Source organism: Rhinatrema bivittatum, chromosome 1 (genome assembly GCF_901001135.1).
Source record: "Rhinatrema bivittatum chromosome 1, aRhiBiv1.1, whole genome shotgun sequence".
NCBI classification, from domain to species: domain Eukaryota; kingdom Metazoa; phylum Chordata; class Amphibia; order Gymnophiona; family Rhinatrematidae; genus Rhinatrema; species Rhinatrema bivittatum.
In genome coordinates this window covers 740,185,248-740,208,328 of record NC_042615.1, presented here as the reverse complement: position 1 = coordinate 740,208,328, position 23,081 = coordinate 740,185,248, and the positions used below count along the sequence as shown (strand labels likewise).

General features: G+C 42.8%; 1 protein-coding gene across 3 annotated transcripts in view; it reads left to right on the top strand.

Annotated features, from left to right (window-relative positions):
* ZNF131 (zinc finger protein 131) overlaps positions 1 to 23,081 on the top strand; it is a 232,284-nt gene that overhangs the window by 45,459 nt on the left and 163,744 nt on the right. For all 3 annotated transcript variants that reach the window (XM_029577960.1, XM_029577950.1, XM_029577970.1), the window contains exon 3: positions 17,805 to 17,906. In XM_029577960.1, the coding sequence (XP_029433820.1) occupies positions 17,805 to 17,906 (102 nt within the window). The remainder of the gene's footprint in view (positions 1 to 17,804; positions 17,907 to 23,081) is intronic.

The window sequence follows — 23,081 nt, the reverse complement described above, 5'->3', positions numbered from 1 at the left end:
ATTCCCGCAGACAACGGAAAGGGTTGAAGACGCTTATGCGCGAGTGGGATTTGTTGGATGTGTGGAGGCTCTATCATCCTACAGAGCGTAACTACACTTTTTATTCCAATTCCCATGGGTCTTACTCCCGCATTGATTTTTTCCTAGTTGACAGGGCTTTGACGAATAAGACTAAAAGTACTGACATTCTTCCTATCACATGGTCCGATCATGCGGCCATCACTCTCTCTCTTCACAGGTTAAATGTCCAATCGGGTGATAGATTCTGGCGCCTGAATGACAGTCTCCTTACGGACACTGAGTTTTGTGCGCAACTGACTAGAGACATGGAGACCTATATTAAGGAAAATGATAATGGGGAAACCAGTGTTAGTACGCTATGGGACTGCTTCAAGGCGGTAGCCAGAGGCAAATTCATAGCTAGGGCATCGTATGTTCTGCAACAGAGAAATAAGAGGCGGGTGGAGATTATGACCCAGTTGGGCAAATTAGAACTTCGCCATAAGAGGGAGGGGGGTAAAGATTTGGTTAAACAGTTGGAGTTGTTGCGGGGTGAACTGAAAGCTCTTTCCCTGGGAGAAATTGCCTTTCAGATGGATAGAGTGAAACAAGAATTTTTTGAGGGCGGCAATAAAGCTGGTAGACTGCTTGCGCGCCGGTTGAAAGTCAGAGCCACTCAGAATCAAATCTTAAAAATCAAGACGGAATCGGGGGAGATGCTGTCAGATACCGACCACATCAGGACGAGATTCATACAATTCTATCAACAGTTATATTCCCGGCAACAGGAGATTTCCCAGACGGCTATAGATCTCTATCTGGAGGGTATAGCTCTACCACAGGTAGACCAGTCCCAACAAAGGTTTTTAGATAAGCCCATTATGGAAGAGGAGGTGTCTAAGGCAATAGCCGGGTTAAAATCCGGGAAATCTCCGGGAATAGATGGTTTTACCGCTAGCTTTTATAAGACTTTGAGTGCTGTGGTTACTCCTCTCCTGACGGAGGTGTTCAACAATTTGTTGGGGTCTGGGGAAATTGCTCCCGATGCTAACAAAGCGGGAATTACAATCCTCGCCAAGCCTGGGAGGGATGCCACCCTGTGCGGGTCCTACCGACCTATTTCTTTAATTAACTTAGATTTGAAGTTGTTAGCCAAGATCTTGGCTACGCGGCTGGGTCACATTGCTCCCACTATAATACACCCAGACCAGACGGGGTTTGTACCAGGTAGGCTGGCGGGCAACAATGTGCGGAGGGTCACGGATCTTGTTTGGTTGGCTCAGAATCAACAACTCCCATTGGTATTACTGACAATAGACGCGGAAAAGGCGTTCGATTTAGTGCATTGGGAGTACTTGTTCTCGGTTTTGCAAAAGATGGGTATGGGAGGTAACTTTCTTACCTGGATAAGGAAATTGTATGCTACCCCTAATGCCAGCATAAAGGTCAACGGAGGATATTCGAAGTCTTTTCCGATAGAAAGGGGGACCAGACAGGGGTGTCCGCTCTCTCCGCTTCTGTTTGCTCTTTATCTAGAGCCACTGGCAGAGACCATACGACATATGGCGGAGATTCAAGGGCTTAAGGTGGGCGACCAGGAATACAAACTTTCCTTGTTCGCTGATGATGTCCTATTCACAGTAGTAAACCCTTCCGATTCCTTACCCCATTTGGTCCGTGCCCTTCAACAATTCAGTGGGGTCTCGGGATATAAATTAAACATGGATAAATCAGAGATTCTTAATGTATCACTTGACCCTAAAGGTATTAGGCGGATCCAGCAGCTTTTTCCCGTCAAACTAGTTAAGAATTCCCTGAAGTATTTGGGGGTTCGGATAGGAGCAAAGTTGGAGGATCTCTTTGCTCTCAATTACACACCCTCCTGGGATTCAATCAAAGCTGACCTTCAGAAATGGGACAGGTTAGAACTGTCATGGTGGGGCCGGTTATCGACCATCAAGATGAATGTACTGCCTAGGCTTACTTATCTGTTCCAAACCTTACCCATACCTATACCAGTTATGGATCTCCGTGCATGGCAGAGACAATTGTTACGGTTCTTGTGGAAGAGAAGGCCCCCTCGGGTGAGCGGGCGGGTGTTGCAGTTACACAGGGATAATGGGGGGGTGGGAGTCCCATCTTTACAGTTTTATTACGTAGCCGCCCAGTTACGATATGTTATAGATTGGCATGTGGTCGGGAATTGCAAGAGATGGGTGCACCTTGAGCGTGATCTCTTAGGTGGTACTCCCCCCCCATAAATTGGTATGGCTACCTCTTCGGGCACGGATCCTCCCACCTACGGTCGCACCGCCTATTACTCATACTATATTTATGTGGGACAAGTGGAAAACGGAGTTTGTGGGAAATAGGGATATCTATCTTAAATCACCAATCTTTCACAATAGAGCATTTCTGCCAGGCCTCTCTCAGTCCCTTGCCTCGAGATGGGAATCCTTGGGTTGTTCAACTCTGGAACACGTGTGGGGCAGAGGGAAAATTAAGGATTTCATAGAGTTAACCGAGGAGTTTCATATCCCTAGCTCTGATCACTTCTTCTATCTCCAATTGAGGCATTACATGACTCAGAAGGTGATCAAGCTTGATTTACTCAAAGGCAAGTCTCTATTTGAAGGATACTGTGATCATGCGGACAAACTTAAGAAAGCCCTGTCCAGGCTGTACCTTTTGCTAAATAAAGATCTAGCCACCCCACCGTCTCATATGGTCCAATGGGAAACCGATTTCAAAGTATCCATCCCCAAAAATGAATGGTTGTTATGTTACGGTGCGGCCCGTAAGGGATCAGTGTCCGCCGCTATCATAGAACAGAACTATAAAATGCTTTATCGTTGGTATCTCACTCCTGAAAAACTACATAAGTTTTACCCTGCGGTGTCTGATCAGTGTTGGAGGGCCTGTGGGGGCAGGGGCTCTTTTCTACATATGTGGTGGGAATGTGCTTTAATACAGGGATATTGGGATATGATTCGTTGTCTCATCTACGAGATTATGCAAGTCTCCGTACCCTTAGAGCCCAAACTCTATCTTCTGAATATATTTCCGGTTGCATTGGGAGATCAGAATACCTATTTGATACAGCAGGTGCTCCAGGCGGGCAGGGCTGAGATTGCAGCTTTATGGAGACGGAAGGAGGTCCCGTCTCGTGCTCGGGTTCTCCAACGTTTGTCTAAAGTGTGGTATCTCAACCACCTAACAGCTATTCGTCAGAAATCGTTAAAGAGACACCAAGCTCAATGGTCCCCTTTCACAACCTGGCAGCAAGCACAGAGGGGGCCATTTCTGTAGATTCCTGTCGCCTTCTGGTAGATCATACGTGGACATCTATAGTGGTTTTCCTATCTCATTTAGTTTACCAATATGCTAGTCGCTTTCCGTCATCCTCTGTGTCCACCTCGTGATAGCCTGCTGTACTAGAGTGTACCGGTGTACTGTGTCTTCAAGCTCATCTGCTACGTTCTAAAGTTTTGCTCTGTGATTATCAGTACCAGCTTCCCAGAGGGGGGAGAGGGGAAGGGAAGGTGGGAGGGGGTAGGGGGGGGAAAATGAAAACTCAAGCACGGTTTTTTACAATTTTATATTACATATTGTATTGCACATTTGGTTGTTGAGCTACTACATGTTTATTAATTTGTTGTTACAAAAGATGTACATCGCTGCTGTGATGACATTGTATGTTTACCTGCTTAAAATTATAAATAAAAAAAAAAAAAAAAGAAATGTTTCTCATAGCTCCAATGTGGTTGAGACAACCATGGTACGCATATCTCGTACAATTTTCAATACAACCACAAGACCCCTGGGGAACCAACCAGGCCTCCTCCACTCAAGAGAACGTAACCCTCCTCCATCTCCTTCTCATGTCACTCCACCCAACGGCATGAAGGTTGAACGCCAGATCTTTGAACCACTACACCTTCCACTACCAATTCAAAAGTTCTATCTTCAAGAAAACCAACTCGCCATAACTACTCATTCAAATGGGCTGGCTATATTCATTGATGTCGCATGCAGTCAGTTGACCTGTTCCACTGTTCTCCACGATTCCTACTAGGCTACCTTTACTGTCTGTCCCAGGCAAGATTGCAAACATTGTCATAAGAGTATATTTGTCCACAATCACAGCTTATCACCATGAGGTGAATGGGCGCCCTATCTTCATGCATCCGTTGATATCTCGCTTCATGAAGGGCCTCATGCACATGTTTCCACCAGTGAAGAAGCCCCCTATTCCACTGGACATAAATGTAGTGTTAGCAGCACTTATGGCAAGCCCTTTCAAACCTCTGTTGACAGGACATCTTATATTCCTTACATGGAAGGTTCTGTTCTTAATAGCAGTCACATCAGCAAGAAGAATAAGTGAATTACATGCATTAGTACATTTTCCACCTTACCTGCAATTTGTCCATGATAAGGAATTAGTACGTCCACATCCAAAGTTCTTGCCTAAGATAATGTCTGAATTTCATCTTAATCAATAGATCTGTCTGCTGACATATTTCCCAAAACCACATAAAAATGAAAGAGAAAAAAACTCTACACTCCTTGAACTGCAAACATGCCCTAGCGTACTACAAGAAAAGAATTCAAGAACACAGGAAGCCTCAACAACTTACTTCTATAACCCTAACAAGCTGGGAGTTTCACTCTCCAAGAGAACTCTAGCCAACTGGTTAAATTGTATACATTTAGTGTTATGCCTCAGCTTCCATCCCCCTCTCGGGAATAGTAAAGGTGCATCAGATATGAGCAGTTGCAGCATCCTTGGCACTCCAGAAAGATGTTCCTATGGAGAATATCTGCAAAACCGCAATATGGTCCTTTATTCATACTTTCACAACACTATTGCCTGGACAGACTTTGAGTCTCATAGTGCCATGGGCAGGGCAGTGCTAGCTACTCTAGGAGAGGGGTTAGATGCTGCCACCCAGGTGACTGAGTTGCAAAATTATAAATAACTAAATATATAAATCATAATAATGAATAAAGAGGTATATACAAGCCTTCCTTTGGAAGCAGCAACCCTCAGCTTGGGACTCCCCATGACAGCATGGCTGATTCACTCACTTATCGATGGGGAAAAAACTAGTTTGCTTACTGTAAATGGTGTTTTTCGTAGATAGCAGAGTGAATCAACCATGTAGATCCACCCACCTCCCTGGCAGCCTGTAGATACATGGGCCGATCATGGCCCGAAATCTTTAATACTAACTGATGACTGAGGTAATCGCACAAGAAGATGTGTGCATGGGCAGAGCGTCAAGCTCTGCTATATTGAGAAGGCTCTGAGCCACAAGCTGCTGGATGACATCACACGCAAGACAACATGGCTGATTTAATCTTATCTATGGGAAACACCATTTATGGTAAGCAAACTTTTTTTCCATCAATAAGCAGGGTTCAGTTAACCATTACATGTAGATGACAACATCTAGCAACATTGAACAGACCTCTCTCTCTTTCTCACTCTCTTAGCTGAGCATGTATAGGAATTTCCACTCGTGTGTTGTCTTATGAGATCCCCTCAGACTTTTTAACATCTGAGCACCAGCACAGTTGTGTACATCTAGTTGTGTGTTTTCTATAACATTTTTCATAACTTGTCTTTTAAAGTTGTTTTGCTGTCTCAGCAGTCCCCAAACATTACTTTTTCAGTACTACTTAAAAAAAACAAAACAATTTCTTCAAGATGTTCAGAAAGGAAAAAAAAAGTCCACATTCTATGGATTTAAAGACTGTGTGTTTGTGAAAGAAAAACATACATCACCGATGGACATGACCTCTGCTATTGTTGTCTGGGACCGGACCACAACCAGACCAACTGTTAGAACTGTGGATGGTTGCCTCTGCGGACCTAGAGATCAAGGGCCTGGAAAATGAAGGTACTTCGTTACCTCAGAGAAGTCGCAATCAATCTTCCTTCTGAAGTCCAGCCTCATCTGCCTCACTAGGAATGGCATTAAGCAGGAGCTCCTCCAAAATATCTCTCTTGTCAGCAGAAAAGGCCAGATCTTTGAGGTCAAGTAAGCAATGAGTTGAAAAAGATGAGATGCCAGTCTTCCTAGCTGCTGGAGTAGCCAGCACAGAATCTGGGGTGCATCAAGCATATTGGCACCGTTGGTGCATAAATCCTTAACACAGCAAGCCCCAGAAGATGAAGCATATCTGTCTTTAACACCTTTGCTATCAGGACAGGTGGCTCTGTTGATGGATTGTGCTGCAGTGCTTCTTTCACAGCTGTATGCAGGCCTGCACAAAATTCTGCCAGGGACAGAAGGGAATATAGTACCCCACCAGTTGCCAGAGACCTTACTCCCAACATAATTAATGAAACAAGGACTACACCTGGAGACTCTAGTCCCCATTTGTTCTCTGGTACCACTCACATCCAGTTAGCCTCCAATTCAGTTTTTGCAGAGCCCAGAAATTCAAGATTCCATTTTGGTATCAGAAGAGGATGCTCCACCGCCTACACCATTTCAAAGGCTACGTCAACCCCTCGACCAGATAGCGGTGCTGGTAAAAAAATGTTTTACTTCTGTGGTATTTAAGGATTCCTTCCAATCTCTCCTTTCCAGTATGTATATATGTATATTTATTTACTTACTTATACAGACTTAAATTCCATTACTTCCAAAACTTAGTTCAGGGTAGATTACAAAATCACATTCATAAAAACATAAAACACAGTAATAAAACCAAAAGCATCAAACCAATGATATACACAGAAATAAAAATTAAAAAATCACTTGAGTAAAATATATGTTGATCTTTTTTCTAAATAAGTTTCAATCACGGCCCTCCTCCACCCCCCACTCCCCCTTAGCTCTTCTAGAAGGGTATTCCATAAGGCTGGGCCTACACATGAAAAAGCTGTAAGATGAGTAGATTGTAATTGATAAAAAAAGAAGAGAAGTGATCACTAACCGGTGTGTCCCAGCTGAGTGCAATGAGCATACAGGCATATTCTATTGTATCTTATCTTTCAAATTAAAAATAGGTTTCCCCATAAAGCTATTTATGGATCTAAAACTTAAATTATACATAAAAGTTTACTAGAAGCCAATGTAAATCTGACAAAATTGGAGCAATTATGTTCAAAAAGTTTTAAACCAAGCAACCTTTTTGCCACAGAATTTTGAATCATCTTTGCCTCATACATGTCTTGTGCAATCCCAGGTACAGGCCATTACAATAATCTAACTAACCACATAAAGTGCCCTGTAATGCTGATCTAAAAAGATCTTTTGATAAAAAGTGTTTATGGCCAAAACATTTTTCAGCTTATAAAATAATCTGCTCTTCCTCCTCTCTTTTCCCACTCTCCCCCATACCACACTGTTCTCTTCCTTCTGCCTCCTCTCACCTCTCATCCCTGCTCCATCCACTCACCTATCACACCCATGTACACTCCTTTCACCCTCCATCCTCACGTGTCTCACACCCACACATTTCTCTCTTGCACTCTAACAGAAAGGGACAGACAGACAATACAGTGACTCGCATGCTTTTTTTTTTTTTTTAATTCTTTATTTACGAACTTCTTTGGCATACACAAAATGAAAGATAGGATCAAATCAAAAAGAAGAAGTATCAGTCAGCAATACAGATTTACAAGGAATGTTGATGGTATATACTCCAAATCAAACGATATGTGAACAGTTGACCCTTCAGAGCATAACAAAGTTGTTCTAGATCTGCCACCTCTTTCACCTGGGACTTCCAGTAGGAAATTTTGGGAACAAATTTCCAGAAAGTTTCACTGGTGAATTGGGCCACAAGCAGTCATTGAGCAGTCAATTTACAATATTTCACAGGGACACCAGATCCAGACCAGCTCCCCAATAAGACTAGGGAGGGTATGAGACATATCGAGAGGCCCAGTAAATCTGCAATGGCCTGTGTCACCTGAGACCAAAATGGGCCCAGTTGAGGACAGGACCACTACATATGTTTGTAGGAACCAGGTTCCCCATAACCATGCCAACAAAGTGGGCTGGCATCAGGGTTAAACTTAGCATAGAAAATAGGTGTGCGATAAGTTCGATGTAATAACTTAAACATTAACTCGTTATGTCTCACACACATTGAAGCACAGTGTGCTTCCTGCCAAATGTTTTTCCAGGCCTTAACATCTAAAGTAAGGCCCAAGTCTGTGTTCCAGGCAGCTATCAGTACCAGGGAAGTGAAAAGGCCATATTTGATCTTTAGAAGGCCTTGATAGAGGAGAGCAATACCCTTATTCTTTGCCCTAGATTCGTTCAGAATCAATTCTACCCCATTCAGTGCACGAGAGGCCTGGGGTGACATTCCAAGGCCACTCGTAACTGAAAGTAAGCAGCCCTTGAGTCACCACCCAATTAATATTCACTTTTCAGGTCAGAAAAGTCCATAAAAACATCGTTACCCATAGGTCAGAGAGAAGAACAAGGCCCTGAGCCTACCAGGCACGAAAGATAGGGGAAAAATACAGGTATCAATCAAAGGATTCTTGAGTATGGGTGTGATATCCATATCTAGGAATTTCTGAACCTGTCTCCAGCATTGAGTATGAACTATGATAGGACTAGTTCTACATGTTTTGTGCCATAAAGGTGAAGTGGGGACCAGAAAGGGTAAAGTGGTGAGGTTAACGAGTTCAGCTTGATCTTTCTCCAGCCCCAGCCATGTAGCCCCCCCTGCAGCCATTGATGCATACCAACTAGTCGGGCAGCCCAGTAGTAAAAGCGCAAATTAGGTAGGGCCATGCGTCATTGAAATTTGGGAAGCGAAACTCGGCCAGAGTCGGGCAAGATTCAACACCGAAGCAAAGAAATCATTTAATCTTTCCGCGATTGCCTTATCTTCTCTAAGTGCCCCTTTAACCCCTTGATCATCGGTCCAACTGACTTCCTCACAGGCTTTCTGCTTTGGATATATTTTAAAAAGTTTAATCTACGGCCAACTTCTTTTCAAATTCTCTCTTAGTTTGTCTTATCAATGTCTTACACTTAACTTGACAATGCTTATGTTTTATCCTATTTTCTTCAGATGGATCCTTCTTCCAGTTTTTGAATGAAGATCTTTTGGCTAAAATAGCTTCTTTCACCTTCCCTTTTAACCATGCCGGTAATCATTTTGCCTTCTTTCCACTGTGCTTCTAGGATGGTATTTTTTAACAATGACCAAGCCTCTTGCACACTTTTTACCTTTGTAGCTGCTCCTTTCAGTTTTTTTCTAACTATTTTTCTCATTTTATCAAAGTTTCCCTTTTGAAAGTTTAGCACGAGAGCCGTGGATTTGCTTACTGTCCCCCTTCCAGTCATTAATTCAAATTTGATCATATTATGATCACTATTGCCAAGCGGCCCCACCACCGTTACCTCTCTCACCAAATCCTGTGCTCCACTGAGGATTAGATCTAAAATTGCTCCCTCTCTTGTCGGTTCCTGAACCAATTGCTCCATAAAAATGTCATTTATTCCATCCAGGAACTTTATATCTCTAGCATGTCCCGATGATACATTTACCCAGTCAATATTGGGGTAATTGAAATCTCCCATTATTACCGCACTACCAATTTGGTTAGCTTCCCTAATTTCTCTTAGCATTTCATTGTCAGTCTCACCATCTTGACCCAGGTGGACGGTAGTATACTCCTTTCACTATAGTCTTCCCCTACACACAAGGGATTTCCACCCATAAAGATTCAATTGTGCATTTATTCTCATGCAGGATGTTATCCTGTTGGACTCTATGCCATCCCGGACATAAAGCGCCACACCGCCTCCTGGGTGCTCCTCTCTGTCATTGCGATATAATTTGTACCCCAGTATAGCACTGTCCCATTGGTTGTCCTCCTTCCATCATGTCTCTGAGATGCCAATTAAGTCTATGTCATCATTCACTGCTATACATTCTAATTCTCCTATCTTCTTAGACTCCTGGCATTAGCATACAAACATTTCAAAGTTTGTTTTTTCTTTGTATTTTCATTCTGCTTTTCAATTGATAGGGATAAATTAGAAGCTTTTAACTCAGGTGAGTTTTTAGTTACAGGCACTTGGTCTACTTTACTTATTATTGGAACCTCACTGTCGGGATGCCCTAATTCTAATGCATCATTAGTATCCTTTGAAGATACCTCTCTCCGAACCATGCACTGCTGAGCGACTGTCGGCTTTCCCCTTTGTTCAAGTTTAAAGCTTCTCTATCTCCTTTTTAAAGGTTAGCGCCAGCAGTCTGGTTCCACCCTGGTTAAGGTGGAGCCCATCCCTTCAGAAGAGACTCCCCCCCCCCTCTCTCCAAAATGTTCCTCAGTTCCTAACAAAACTGAATCCCTCTTCCTTGCACCATCGTCTCATTCACGCATTGAGACTCCGGAGCTCTCCCTGTCTCTGGTTAGGTTGCTGTTTGCCTGGGCAGAACACCATCTCAATGGCATCGCCCCATAGCATGTCGTGGGAGTAGACAACATGCAAGCGGATTTTCTCAGCGGGCGTCTCGATCCGGGAGAGTGGGAGCTGGCCCCTGAATCTTGGAACCTTATTTGCGCCAGGTGGGGCGCACCTCAGTTGGATCTCATGGCAACTCGGGCCAATGCCAATATGTTACGCTTCTTTAGTCGTCGTCGAGAAGTGGGCTCGGTGGGGTTAGATGCCCTTGGGGATTCTGCTCTGTCTTTCCTCCCTGGCCTCTTATCGGGCGACTTTTGCATAGAGCGACATCCAAGTAGCGTGGTGCTAGTGGCGCCGGAGTGGCCACGTCGTCCCTGGTTCACGGACTTGGTGAGATTAGCACTAAAAGGTCCGCTTCAGCTGGCTCATCTACCGCGGCTGTTCCGCCAAGGTCTCATATATTCAGATTGGGAGGATCATTTCTCTCTCATGGCTTGACTTTTGAGAGGCGGCGATTGCGAGTGAGGGGTTATTCTGAACCGGTTATTGCCACGCTTCTTCAGGTGTGCTGGCCATCTACTTCTATGTCCTATGTCAGGGTCTGGAAACTGTTTGAAGCATGGTGTTGCGAGTGCTCACTTGACCCTTTGTCAACGGAGATTCCACACATGCTGGAGTTTCTGCAGCAGGGATTGGCTAAGGGGTTAAGAACATAAGAAATTGCCATGCTGGGTCAGACCAAGGGTCCATCAAGCCCAGCATCCTGTTTCCAACAGAGGCCAAAACCAGGCCACAAGAACCTGGCAGTTACCCAAACACTAAGAAGATCCCATGCTACTGATGCAATTAATAGCAGTGACTATTCCTAAGTAAAATTGATTAATAGCCAATAATGGACTTCTCCTCCAAGAACTTATCCAAACCTTTTTTGAACCCAGCTACACTAACTGCACTAACCACATCCTCTGGCAACAAATTCCAGAGCTTTATTGTGCGTTGAGTGAAAAAGAATTTTCTCCGATTAGTCTTAAATGTGTTACTTGCTAACTTCATGGAATGCCCCCTAGTCCTTCTATTATTCGAAAGTGTAAATAACCGAGTCACATCTACTCGTTCAAGACCTCTCATGATCTTAAAGACCTCTATCATATCCCGCCTCAGCCATCTCTTCTCCAAGCTGAACTGCCCTAACCTCTTCAGCCTTTCCTCATAGGGGAGCTGTTCCATCCCCTTTATCATTTTGGTTGCCCTTCTCTGTACCTTCTCCATCTCAACTATATCTTTTTTGAAATGCGGCGACCAGAATTGTACACAATATTCAAGGTGCGGTCTCACCATGGAGCGATACAGAGGCATTATGACATTTTCCGTTCTATTAACCATTCCCTTCCTAATGAGGGATTCCTAATAAAGGTTGGCTTACAGTTCTCTTCAGGTACAAGTAGCGGCGTTAGGTGCCTTACGGGGTAGGGTCAGTTGCTGCAGTGGACCCAGATATTGTTCGATTTTTAAAAGGGGTCAAGCATTTGCGCCCTCCTATCCGTCAAATATGTCCGAGTTGGAGCTTAAATCTGGTGCTTCAGGTATTTTGTGAAGCTCCTTTTGAGCCTTTGTGCAGAGCTCCGCTTAAAGATTTGACCTTGAAGACAGTGTTTCTGGTTGCCATTTGTTCGGCTCGACGGATTTCAGAGTTGCAGGCTTTGTCGTGTTGGGAGCCTTTCTTTCTGATGAATGAGGATAGAGTCTCGCTACGCACAGTGCCTTCCTTTGTTCCCAAAGTGGTGTCTGCCCTTCATGTTAACTAGGAGGTGGAGCTTCCTGGTTTTCCGCACTGGGCTCGTGATTCCTTGCAGGGAAGGGAGCTTCATCTTTTAGATGTCCGTTGTACCATTTTGCACTATTTGGAGGTTACCAATGATTTCCGGTGCTCAGACCATCTGTTTGTCTTGTTCAGGGGTCCTAAGAAAGGTGATAAGGCTTCCATGGCGACGATTTCTCGCTGGATTAATGAGGCTACTCTTCCGCTTACATTGCCCGAGGGCGTCAGGTGCCCATAGGTCTGAGAGCTCATTCCACTAGGGCCTAGGCTACCTTCTGGGCTGAGTGTCAACTTCTGTCTCCTCAGGAGATTTGCAAAGTGGTAGTTTGGTCCTCTCTCCACACTTTCACTAGGCATTATCACTTGGATGTTCGGGCAAATGATGAATCGTCCTTCAGAGAGAGTGTATTGCGTGTGGGTCTTTCGGGTTCCCGCCCAGGGTAGTGTGACTTGGGTACATCCCACTGGTCTGGACTCATCTGGGTATGTTCAAGAAATGAAAATTGGTTCTTACCTGCTAATTTTCGCTCCTGTAATACCACAGATCGGTCCAGAGGCCCGCCCTCTTTTCAGACTCCGAAAGACTGCCTTGAGAGGAAAGACTTATCTGAAGAATTTTTTCTTAAAATACTATTGCAGATGCTCTTGGTGGAGCAGGTGCCGAGTAGGTCCGATGACGTTTGGTTCTTTCGTTTCGGGGGAGGGGTTGGCGGTTCTGTTGGGTTTCCAACCCCCTTCACCCGTTAGGTTAGTTTTATGTTGTTGGTGAGCTTGGGGACAGGCCATTACTGAGGGAGTGCAGGTGGCACACTCTGTTATTTAGCAGTGCCCAAAGTTTTTGTTCTCTGACTCCATCTGCTGGTAGGGATGCATAACTGATCTGTGGTATTACAGGAACAAAAATTAGCAGGTAAGAACCAATTTTCATATGTATTTGTTTCTTGTCTAGTTATAAAATTGTTAAATAAAATAAATTAATAAATCTGAAATTCTTTGAGTCCTGATTGTGAGTCATTAAAGGAGTGATCTTCCTTTAAAAATGTTCACCTATCAAGGTGACACTCTTCTTCACTGTATTATGCTATTTTATGTCGGTTATCAAAATATTAACTGTAAAAATAGTGGTGTATCAACAAAATCCAAACAATTTAACACTTTATCGCTGTTTTAATATCACTTGCTATTTTAACAAACTTTGAAGAAAGTGAAAGTAGATGTATGTCACAGAAAATGAAAAATTTTAATAACTACAACTGTTTTGTGGTTCCATGATGCAGCCACAATGGTGAAATGTGAACCCCGTCAGAATATAATTTTGTGACAAATTTTTTAGATTTTTTAAAAACTTTTCTATATTTAAATGATGAACATTATGAAATTATAAAAATGTAAAATGTAAGGTTTTTCAAATTTAGATTATGCCAAGCCATATAAGGTAGACACTTTCTACTGTTGGGATTCTGAAGTCTTTTCCTCTCTTCACTTGTAAAGTTGATTTTTGTTTAAGACAGTGATGGCCAACCTTTTGAGCTCAGTGTGTCAAAATTCATAAAAAAAACCCAGCATAACTCGGGCGGTGTTAGAAAAATCCATAATTTTGTGATATTTGTAGCTCTAATCAATAACAAAAAGTTATAATTTTAATATATGTTCTTTATTTATTAATAAAGCAAAAACAAATAATTCTTTACCTTACCTGCTTAGTGACTTTTTTGTTGCTGAATTTCATTGGCTAAATCTTCAATTGAAGGTTGGTATTTCGTACACTTCAAGCCCAAGCAAGCGTTACAAACTTCATCTGTCAGTCTGTTTCTTTTATTGGCTCCCATTCATTTTCACACCACTCCCTCCCCATCCCCCAGGCATGCACACATTCATTCTCACACACTCAGACCCCCAGGCAGGCACCCATGCATTCACACACATACACCCCCAGGCAGAGTCCCATTCATACACATGCCACACACTAAAGGCAGACTCTCCTCTCTTTTGCCAGTAACCTCGGAACCTCTCTCATTCCTCTGCTGCCACTGTCACTGCTGCCACATGGCTATTGGGGAGGTGCCGATTGCTGCTACTGACACTGAAGTCCATTCTGCTGCCTCCTCTGTGCAGGCCCCATGGGCTTCCACTTTCTCCATGCTGATCTCGTACATTGTGAGATCCGTAGAGAAAGTACTATTCTTGCACATTCCCAAAGATTACATGTGCCAATCACTAAAAAGTAAATTTTTTTTTTTTTGCCTTTGCTGTCTGATCTTAGTTTTCTAATTGGTCGGTCACAGGCTTTTTTTTCCCACCTTCCCTTTCTTATTTTTTTTTGCCAATTCCTTTTATATTGTCTTTTTTTCTGTTTCTTTTCTCTCCATCTTCTTCCCTTAAACACACAGTCAGGTTCTCATTCTCACACACACACAGTCTCTCACTGGCACATGCTCTCTCTCATACAATCATTCATACACACAGGCTCTCACTGGCACATGCTCTCTCTCTCACACACACACACACACACACACACAGAGGCTCTCACATGCTGTCTCTGCAAACATTCAGGTCCTCACTCTCACACACAATCTCTCAATTCATCTCATACACGCACACATGCACACTACAGACCCTCAGCCTCTCTCTCACCTCTGGGCCTCCTCTTCGCGGGTCGCAGCAGGATGGGCTCTGCAGCGGCCCTGATCTTCTCGGGCCGTGGCGGCCCTGCTACCGGGCCTCTTCCTCTTCTCGGACCGCTGCGACTTGGAATTCGTGGTGGCCCGTAAGCGCAAATGCTGCTCCTCTTCTGCACACGCTGATGCTTCTCCTCCTTCCTGCCCACGCGGCTCCGGCAACGTTTACTTCCGGGGCCGCACAGGCAGGAAGGAGGAGGAGCATCAGCTCGTTTAAATGCGATCTTTGTCTTGAGCCTCATCGCTGTGCCACATGAGCCTCCCTGCGCCCGGGGGCATTGGTGGAGGGGTCCGGAGGGTAGGGGGATACTAAAAAACAAATTTTAAAGGGTCGGCGCAGCCGATTTAAAAAAACAAACAAAAAAAAAAAAATTCTCGATAGTCCTTGAAACGCTGCGCGTGTCAGCCAAAACGTCTTGGCGTGTCACCTCTGACACGCGTGTCATAGGTTAGCCATCACTGGTTTAAGATAACCGCTGATATTAAAACCCTGGTGAAGTGTTTTATTGTTTGGATTTTGTGATTTTATGTCTGTTGCCAACCAGTTCATGCTGCTGCAAATCTGTTATGTTTAAGGTACAAAGTTAATAAGGTTAGCAATGATGATGACCTTGCTACTGGATTTGACTAGATTACTAAGCAAGCAACAGTCTGAGGACTTAATGTTATAAAGTACTTCAAATGTTGCAGAATATAGAACCTCTGCAGTTAGTTGGTTTAAGAGTGCAATCTGGGACTCTGAGGAGTGCCTTGGGTAAGTGCAGTTTATTGGGCTTTGTAGCTTCCTCCCCCCCAAAATGGGGGAGATCCCCCATATGGCTTCTTCCTTCTGTCCACTGGACAAAAGTAGATGGTCAGAGGTGGGGGTCAAGATTAGCATGGAAGCCAGCCAGCAAGTAAGGATTTAAGAGGGCAAGCCAGATGAGCCACCCTCTCTTTCTCTTTTTCTACCTGTTTCTGCAGCATAGTTGCTTTTTAAAACACAGCCTCTGAACCCTCTTGTCTCTGTGGCTCTCTATCTTCTGTAGCATGTGAAAGAAACTGGTCTATAGTTAGAAATATACAAACCACATCAAGAAACACTCACATATAGAAACGTTTGTTTCAATCCATAAAAAATCTTCAATTTACTGAAGTCCATGAAAATAAAATTCAGAATTGGAAGCTATTCATCTTTCAGACACTGATTCTGTTGTGAGATAAACTAGAGATACTAGTATTTTAGAAAATGTTATTGTGTAAATGACATGATGGTTGATGTGTTTAACTTTCTTCAGTTTATTTTAAAATATTTCTATACCACGTACATTATAGCAGTTTACAAAATATACATACATAATAAAACTGTTGTTCTATATTGTGAATTTTAAGTGAATAACCATATTTACTGCTTGTTAATGCTGTGATTTGTTAGGCTGATAATCAGATTTTTTTTCAAAGAACTGAAAGCAGTTTGAAAGAGATTGCTACTATGACACTTGAGAGCTCAAAAAATGAGATTCATCTTTCTAATCTAGATAATGTTGACTGTAAGAAGACTATTTCAAATTTCAGCTAAGTTACCTTTTACTACAAATGTTGATTGCTTTTATTTTCAACTCCTCTCTAATTTTCATGTGGCAAAAATCTGACCTGTTCAGATCCTCAGGGTGCAGCAGCTTGTCCCAGATATAATAAGCTCAATGTTCCTGGTAAACTGTTGAGTTATCAATCACAATCAAATTAGGCTCTGTTACACTTCGTGTATTCCGGGTACCCCGCTTGTAAACAAAATATTAAATAATCGGTACACCTGTTCGTCTATTTTAAATTAATTGAAGACTAGCTACTATGTATTTTTGTGGGACCTCTCCTCACAGGGTGATGCAGATAAGTACTCCTGCAGAATACAGCGTTTTTCTGAAATTAAGTTAAAGTGACAATTTTCATATTGGACTGTGGTTTGAAGGTTTCATCAGTTTCTTGATAAAAATTCAGCAAAAGTGACTACTTTCATATGGGATATGTTTGAAGGTTTCATCAGTTTTTTGATAAGTCTTTTGATAACAGTTTTTAATGGTGAAAGTGTGGTGATAAAATGATAAAAATATCCCAAAAAAATATAAAGTAAAATGGACCAAAGACCACAAGAAAGAGTCTGGTAAAAATAACCATGACCCTGTGAGGAGAGGTCCCACAAAAATACATAGTAGCTAGTCTTCAATTAATTTAAAATAGATGAACAGGTGTACCAATTATTTAATATAAACCGTTGAGTTATACATAGTTCTTACTTATACTATACCTATATGATATCAATTTGTTCCATATAACTTTTATGCCTCATATTATAATTGCTATGTTAACTGTTAACTGATATGATGCTTGTATCTGTAATGCTCCATTCTATTGGCATTGTTTCTTTGTAAACCCTCCAATTGCACACTATTTCTTTATAAACTGATACAATGTGCAAATGGCAATCAGTATACAAAAACCTTTAAAATAAATAAAATAAATAACTGTTTGGTATACTTATGAAACTGAAAAGCAGAAATGTCTTAAGATTTTTCTTTTTTTAAATTTAAAACTATTAAATTAGTTGTACATAGTTCATTTTGTATCCTGAAAACAATTATGTAAGTTTAAATATTATACAAAAATAAGTATTGTGTATATTTCAATTTTTCCTAGAATTTCCATTTTCTCCAAAAAAAAAACCCCCACCATGTGAATAAAAATCATTTTAGCCCAATCATTTCAGAATTTCTGGAAACATCTCTCTGACTGATTATAGCTTTCCTAAACATTTTTTCATTAAATTCTCCAGGCACATTTTCTGCTTGAGGTCTATTGGCTTCTGTTGTGAGTACAACCTGTGGTGGCCCATATCAATATTTGTTTTGAATGACATTCTTTATTTTCTAGGTCATCATTTCAAAGCTCACAAGGCTGTTCTTGCTGCCTGCAGTCAGTTCTTCTACAAATTCTTTCAAGATTTCACTCAAGAACCTTTAGTGGAAATAGAAGGTAAATCTTAATTTGCACATCTACTACTTTGATGCTAAAATCCCCCTTTCCTATAGACATTACGTTTAAAGAAAGCTTCACATTCATTAAATATCAAAGGAAGAACATACTTGTCATAAATATCCATATTTCTTCTGGAAAAGAAAACTACATATTGATGATGAATTTGTGTATGTTTTCTGTTTTGGAGTTCAGTTCTAGCAGCCATATTGGTTCTAGAGAAACCAGAGTCTAAGTAAGTTGTGATACTTTAAAGTACTAGCTAAAAAAGATGCTCTAGTACTAGAGCTTTCAAGACCCTCAGGTTCCTTCTTCAAATCAGTGCTCATGAACTACAATATCGTTTTTGTTGATCCTGCAAGGAGGTTGCCAAAGTGTCCCTTGATATATATATCAAGGGACAATATGTATATATATATCTATATATCTATATCTATATCTATATATAGATATAGATATAGATATAGATATATATATATATATAGAGAGAGAGAGAGAGAGAGAGAGAGAGAGAGATATATATGAACATAAGATATGCCATACTGGGTCAGACCAAGGGTCCATCAAGCCCAGTATCCTGTTTCTAACAGTGGCCATCCAAGTCATAAGTACCTGGCAAATACCCAAACATTAGATGGATCCCAAGCTACTATTGCTTATTAATTACCATAATAGCAGTTTATGGATCATTCTTCTAGGAACTTATCCAAACCTTTTTTAAACCCAGTTACACCAGCTGCTGTAACCACATCCTCTGGCAATGAATTCCAGAGCTTAACTATGCAATGAGTCTAAAAGAATTTTGTTTGATTTGTTTTAAATGAGCTAACTTCATGGAGTGCCCCCTGGTCCTTCTTTTATCAGAGAGAGTAAATAACTGATTTACATTAACTTGTTCAAGTTCTGACATGCTTTTGTATCATATCCTGTATCATATGCTTTTGTATCATATCCTGCCTCAGTCATCTCTTCTCCAAACTGAACAGCTCTAACATCTTTAGCCTTTCCTCATAGGGCAGCCGTTCTGTGCCCCATATCATTTTGGTCACCCTTCTCTGCACTTTCTCCAGTGCAGCTATGTCCTTTTTGAGATGTGGTGACCAGAATTGCACACAGTATTCAAGGTGCGGTCTCACATTGAAGCGATACAGAGGCATTATGACATCCTCTGTTTTATTTTCCATTCTCTTCCTAATAATTCCTAACATTGGTTTTTTTTTGTTTTTTTGATCGCCATAGTACACTGGGCCGATTATTTCAGTGTATTATCCACTATGACACCTAGATCTCTTTCCTGGGTGGTAACGCCTAAGATAGAACCTAACATTGTGTAACTACAGCAAGGGTTATTTTTCCCTATATGCATCACTTTGCACTTGTCCACATTAAGTTTCATATATATATATATATATATATATATTGCAGGGCGCATACATTTAACAAAAGTCATGAACCTACTTTGGCTTATATTCTGTTCCTTAATCCATTGTTCCCTACCTTTTCAAACCCAAGGCACATCTACATGAACAGAAATGTGTTACATACCAACCTCTGTGGGGCAAGCAATGCGGATATAGAGAGGACTCATATATGGATACAAGAAGAGCTAGAAAAGCACTGAAAGACCACAAATCTGTCTTCCAAAGTTTAATAGAACGAGGGAGAGGGTGAAGAGACAAACATTTTATCCCAGGACAAGCAGGATGATAGTCCTCACATATAGGTGACGTCACTGGACGGAGCCCTATAACAGAAAACTTTCTGTCAAAATTTCTAGAAACTTTTGACTGGCACACTGAGCATGCCCAGCATGCCATGATCCCTCGAGCCACAGGGGTCTCCCTTCAGTCTTCTTTTTTCTGCGCTGCAGTTAGCCTCGCGGTGATGGAGTCCTGTGTGATTGTTTCACAAATTTTCCTCAGGGAAAAAAGTTTAAAAATTTTCAATTTCATCCCTTTCATAGGGGTCTCCCTTTCTCCACCAATCGGTGAGTACTCATTTTTTTCTCCGGTCGATACCATCTCACTCTTTTTTTTCTAGTCAGAAGGCCGTCGACGGCTGTCCGGCCTTCAAAATGGCAATGGGTTTTTAAAAATGACCGAATTGCCCTCGCACCATGTCTATCACCGACCTGCATGTCGAGTGTGTTCTCTGTTTGGGCGAGAAACATAATGTATCTACGTATCCACAATGTGCCGAAATAACAGCAAAAGGCAGACGGGCCCGTCTGGAGAAGATGGAACATCTCTTCCTAATTCAATTAATTCCATCGACGTCAACATCAACCAGCTGTCGCCGGCTGGAGCGGCCAAAAAGTTATCAAAACAAAACGTCATCCTGATAGAAGCGGTGACCGACCATCTCCGACTCCATCTCTGTCATCGATAAAATCAACATCGGTGCTTGAGAAAAAAAGCACCGAACATCGTGAAAAACATTGCTACTGCCATCGACGGATTTCGACCCCTGATGTTGGATCGATTTCTGAATCGCCCTTGATACCCGTCGAGCCATCACCGAAAAGGTCTCGAGTGGAAGAGCCATCTGTACTCTCGATGCCTCTCACTCCAAGGCGATCCCCACCGTTATCTGTGCTGGGTACCGTGCCACCACAGAGAACTGTGCAAGGGCTGGTTCCTCCTTCTCTGCCACCCCCTATAGCTGCTCTGACCTCACCAGCTATACGGGAGGAACTGGACGGGTTCATCCGCCAGGCAGTAAAAGACGCTCTGCGAGACCTGCAACCATCGATGCTGATGACTGCACAGATACCATCACAGTCACCGATGCCTACACTGATGCCTGCACCAATGCTGACGCCAGACCTCTCATTATTCACACCGATACTCACTAAGCTTGATGCCCTCATCGGTGCCATCCTGATGTAACCATTGCCATCGGGAATGAAGACTCCCATTCCCATTCCCAGGGAAGACGATGCCTCAGGGTCCTCACCGATGCCTGAGCCAATATCAGGGTTGTCGGGGATTTCGCATCCGAGGTTCCCGATTTCTCCATCTGTTCCATCACTTCCACCATCGATGCTTTCGATGCCACTTTTCATTCCTCACTCCACTCCTCCACGGCATTCTTTATCAGATACATGGGTTGAGGGAGACACAGATTCTTCATCGGAGGATATATTATCGGACCCATCCCCAACTGAGGAGAGAAGGAAATCACCACCAGAGGACCTCTCATTTTCAAATTTTGTAAAAGAGATGGCAGATACAGTTCCTTTCCAGCTGGTGGCAGAAGAGGACACGAGGCAGAAAACCCTAGAGGTTTTACAATTTGTAGATTCTCCTAAGGAAGTTCTTGCAATACCTGTGCATGAAGTCCTTGTGGATCTTCAGCATAGACTATGGGAGCACCCTTGTTCAATACTACTGGTGAACAAGCAGACTGACTGCACATACCTGGTTCAGCACATTCCATGCTTTCAAAAACCCTCAACTCCCTCACCAGTCTGTAGTGATGGAGTTCGCCCAGAAGAAATCAAAAAGAATATGCCTACACTAGTCTACGCCTCCTGGCAAGGAACAAAAATTCCTAGATGTTCTGGGCTGGAAAATGTTTCAAGGTTCCATGCTTGTCTCCAGAATTGAGTCCTATCAACTCTATATGACTCAATACTAGCGCAATTTATGGAAACAGATATAAGAATTGACTGAGTCACTTCCTTAGCAACACCAGGATTCCTTTAATAACATTATTTTTAAGGGTCTAGAAGCAGGCAAACACGAAGTACATGCAGCTTATGACAGCTTTGAAACATCTTCCAGATGGCCTCAACAGGGATTAGTGCCCGCAGATGGGCCTGGCTAAAGGCTTCTGATCTCAGGCCTGAGATTCAAGAAAAGTTGACAGATCTGCCTTGTACTGGTGAAAACCTTTTTGAGGAGAAGGTTCAAGATGCTTTGGCGCAGCTAAAGGAGCATTCTGAAACGCTGTGCCAACAGAGACACCCTTTTCTGCACGTCGACAGCCAGGAAAGACACCAGGAAACCCTATTACAGACCACGGAGATACTATCCTCCAGCACCCCGTGGTAGGACATCAAGACCATCCCAGAGAGGTCAACCCAGACAACCAAGGGCACCTAGACCTCAGCCTCCACCTCAGACAGGCCCAGCATTGGGGTTTTGAAAACCTGCCAGAGGACAGCAGCCACGTCATTAACCCGATTCCGGATCTACCAGTGGGGGGGTCGGATCTCCTTCTTTCTACTCAATTGGTCAAACATCACAACAGATCAATGGGTACTATCCATAATAACACAAGGTTACCATTTGGATTTTCTCACAGTGCCCAAGGACTTCCCACCAAAGTTTCTTTGGGTACAAAAAGATCATATCACTCTTCTGCAAACAGAATTATCCACCCTCCTGAGAGCCAGGGCCGTGGAACCAGTTCCCCGACCTCAGCAGGGCAGGGGATTCTACTCCCGCTATTTTCTCATTCCAAAGAAAACAGGAGGATTACTTCCCATCTTAGACCTCCGAAATCTCAACAAATTTCTAAGAAAAGAAAAATTCAGGATGGTCTCCTTAGGCACCATGCTTCCACTTCTTCAAGCAGGAGATTGGCTCTGTTCTCTGGATCTTCAAGACGCTTACGCTCACATTCCAATATTCCCTCCTCATTGCAAGTTTCTGCGCTTCCCTCCTCATTGCAAGTTTCTGCGCTTCCTGGTGGGTCATCAACACTTTCAGTACCGGGTTCTGCCATTCGGACTTGCCTCGACACCCCAAGTATTCACAAAGTGCCTAGTGGTGGCAGCGGCCCATCTGCGCAAGGAAAGCAAACACGTTTTTCCTTATCTGGACGACTGGCTCATCAAAAACCAATCAAAACAAGGAGCTCTTACTTCTCTCAAGCTCACAATCAATCTGCTTCACTTGCTGGGATTTCTAGTCAACTACCAAAAATCCCACCTGACACCATCTTGCCTCCTACAATTCATCGGAGCAGAATTGAACACCACTGTTTTAAAAGCCGTCCTCCTGAAAGACTGTGCAGACACGCTCTCCAAATTGGCGAAATCTCTGCACGAAAGGAAAACGGCGACAGCCCATCAGTTCCTAACTCTGCTAGGCCACATGGCTTCCACAGTCCATGTCACTCCTATGGCCAGATTAGCCATGAGAATAACACAATGGACATTGAGATCAC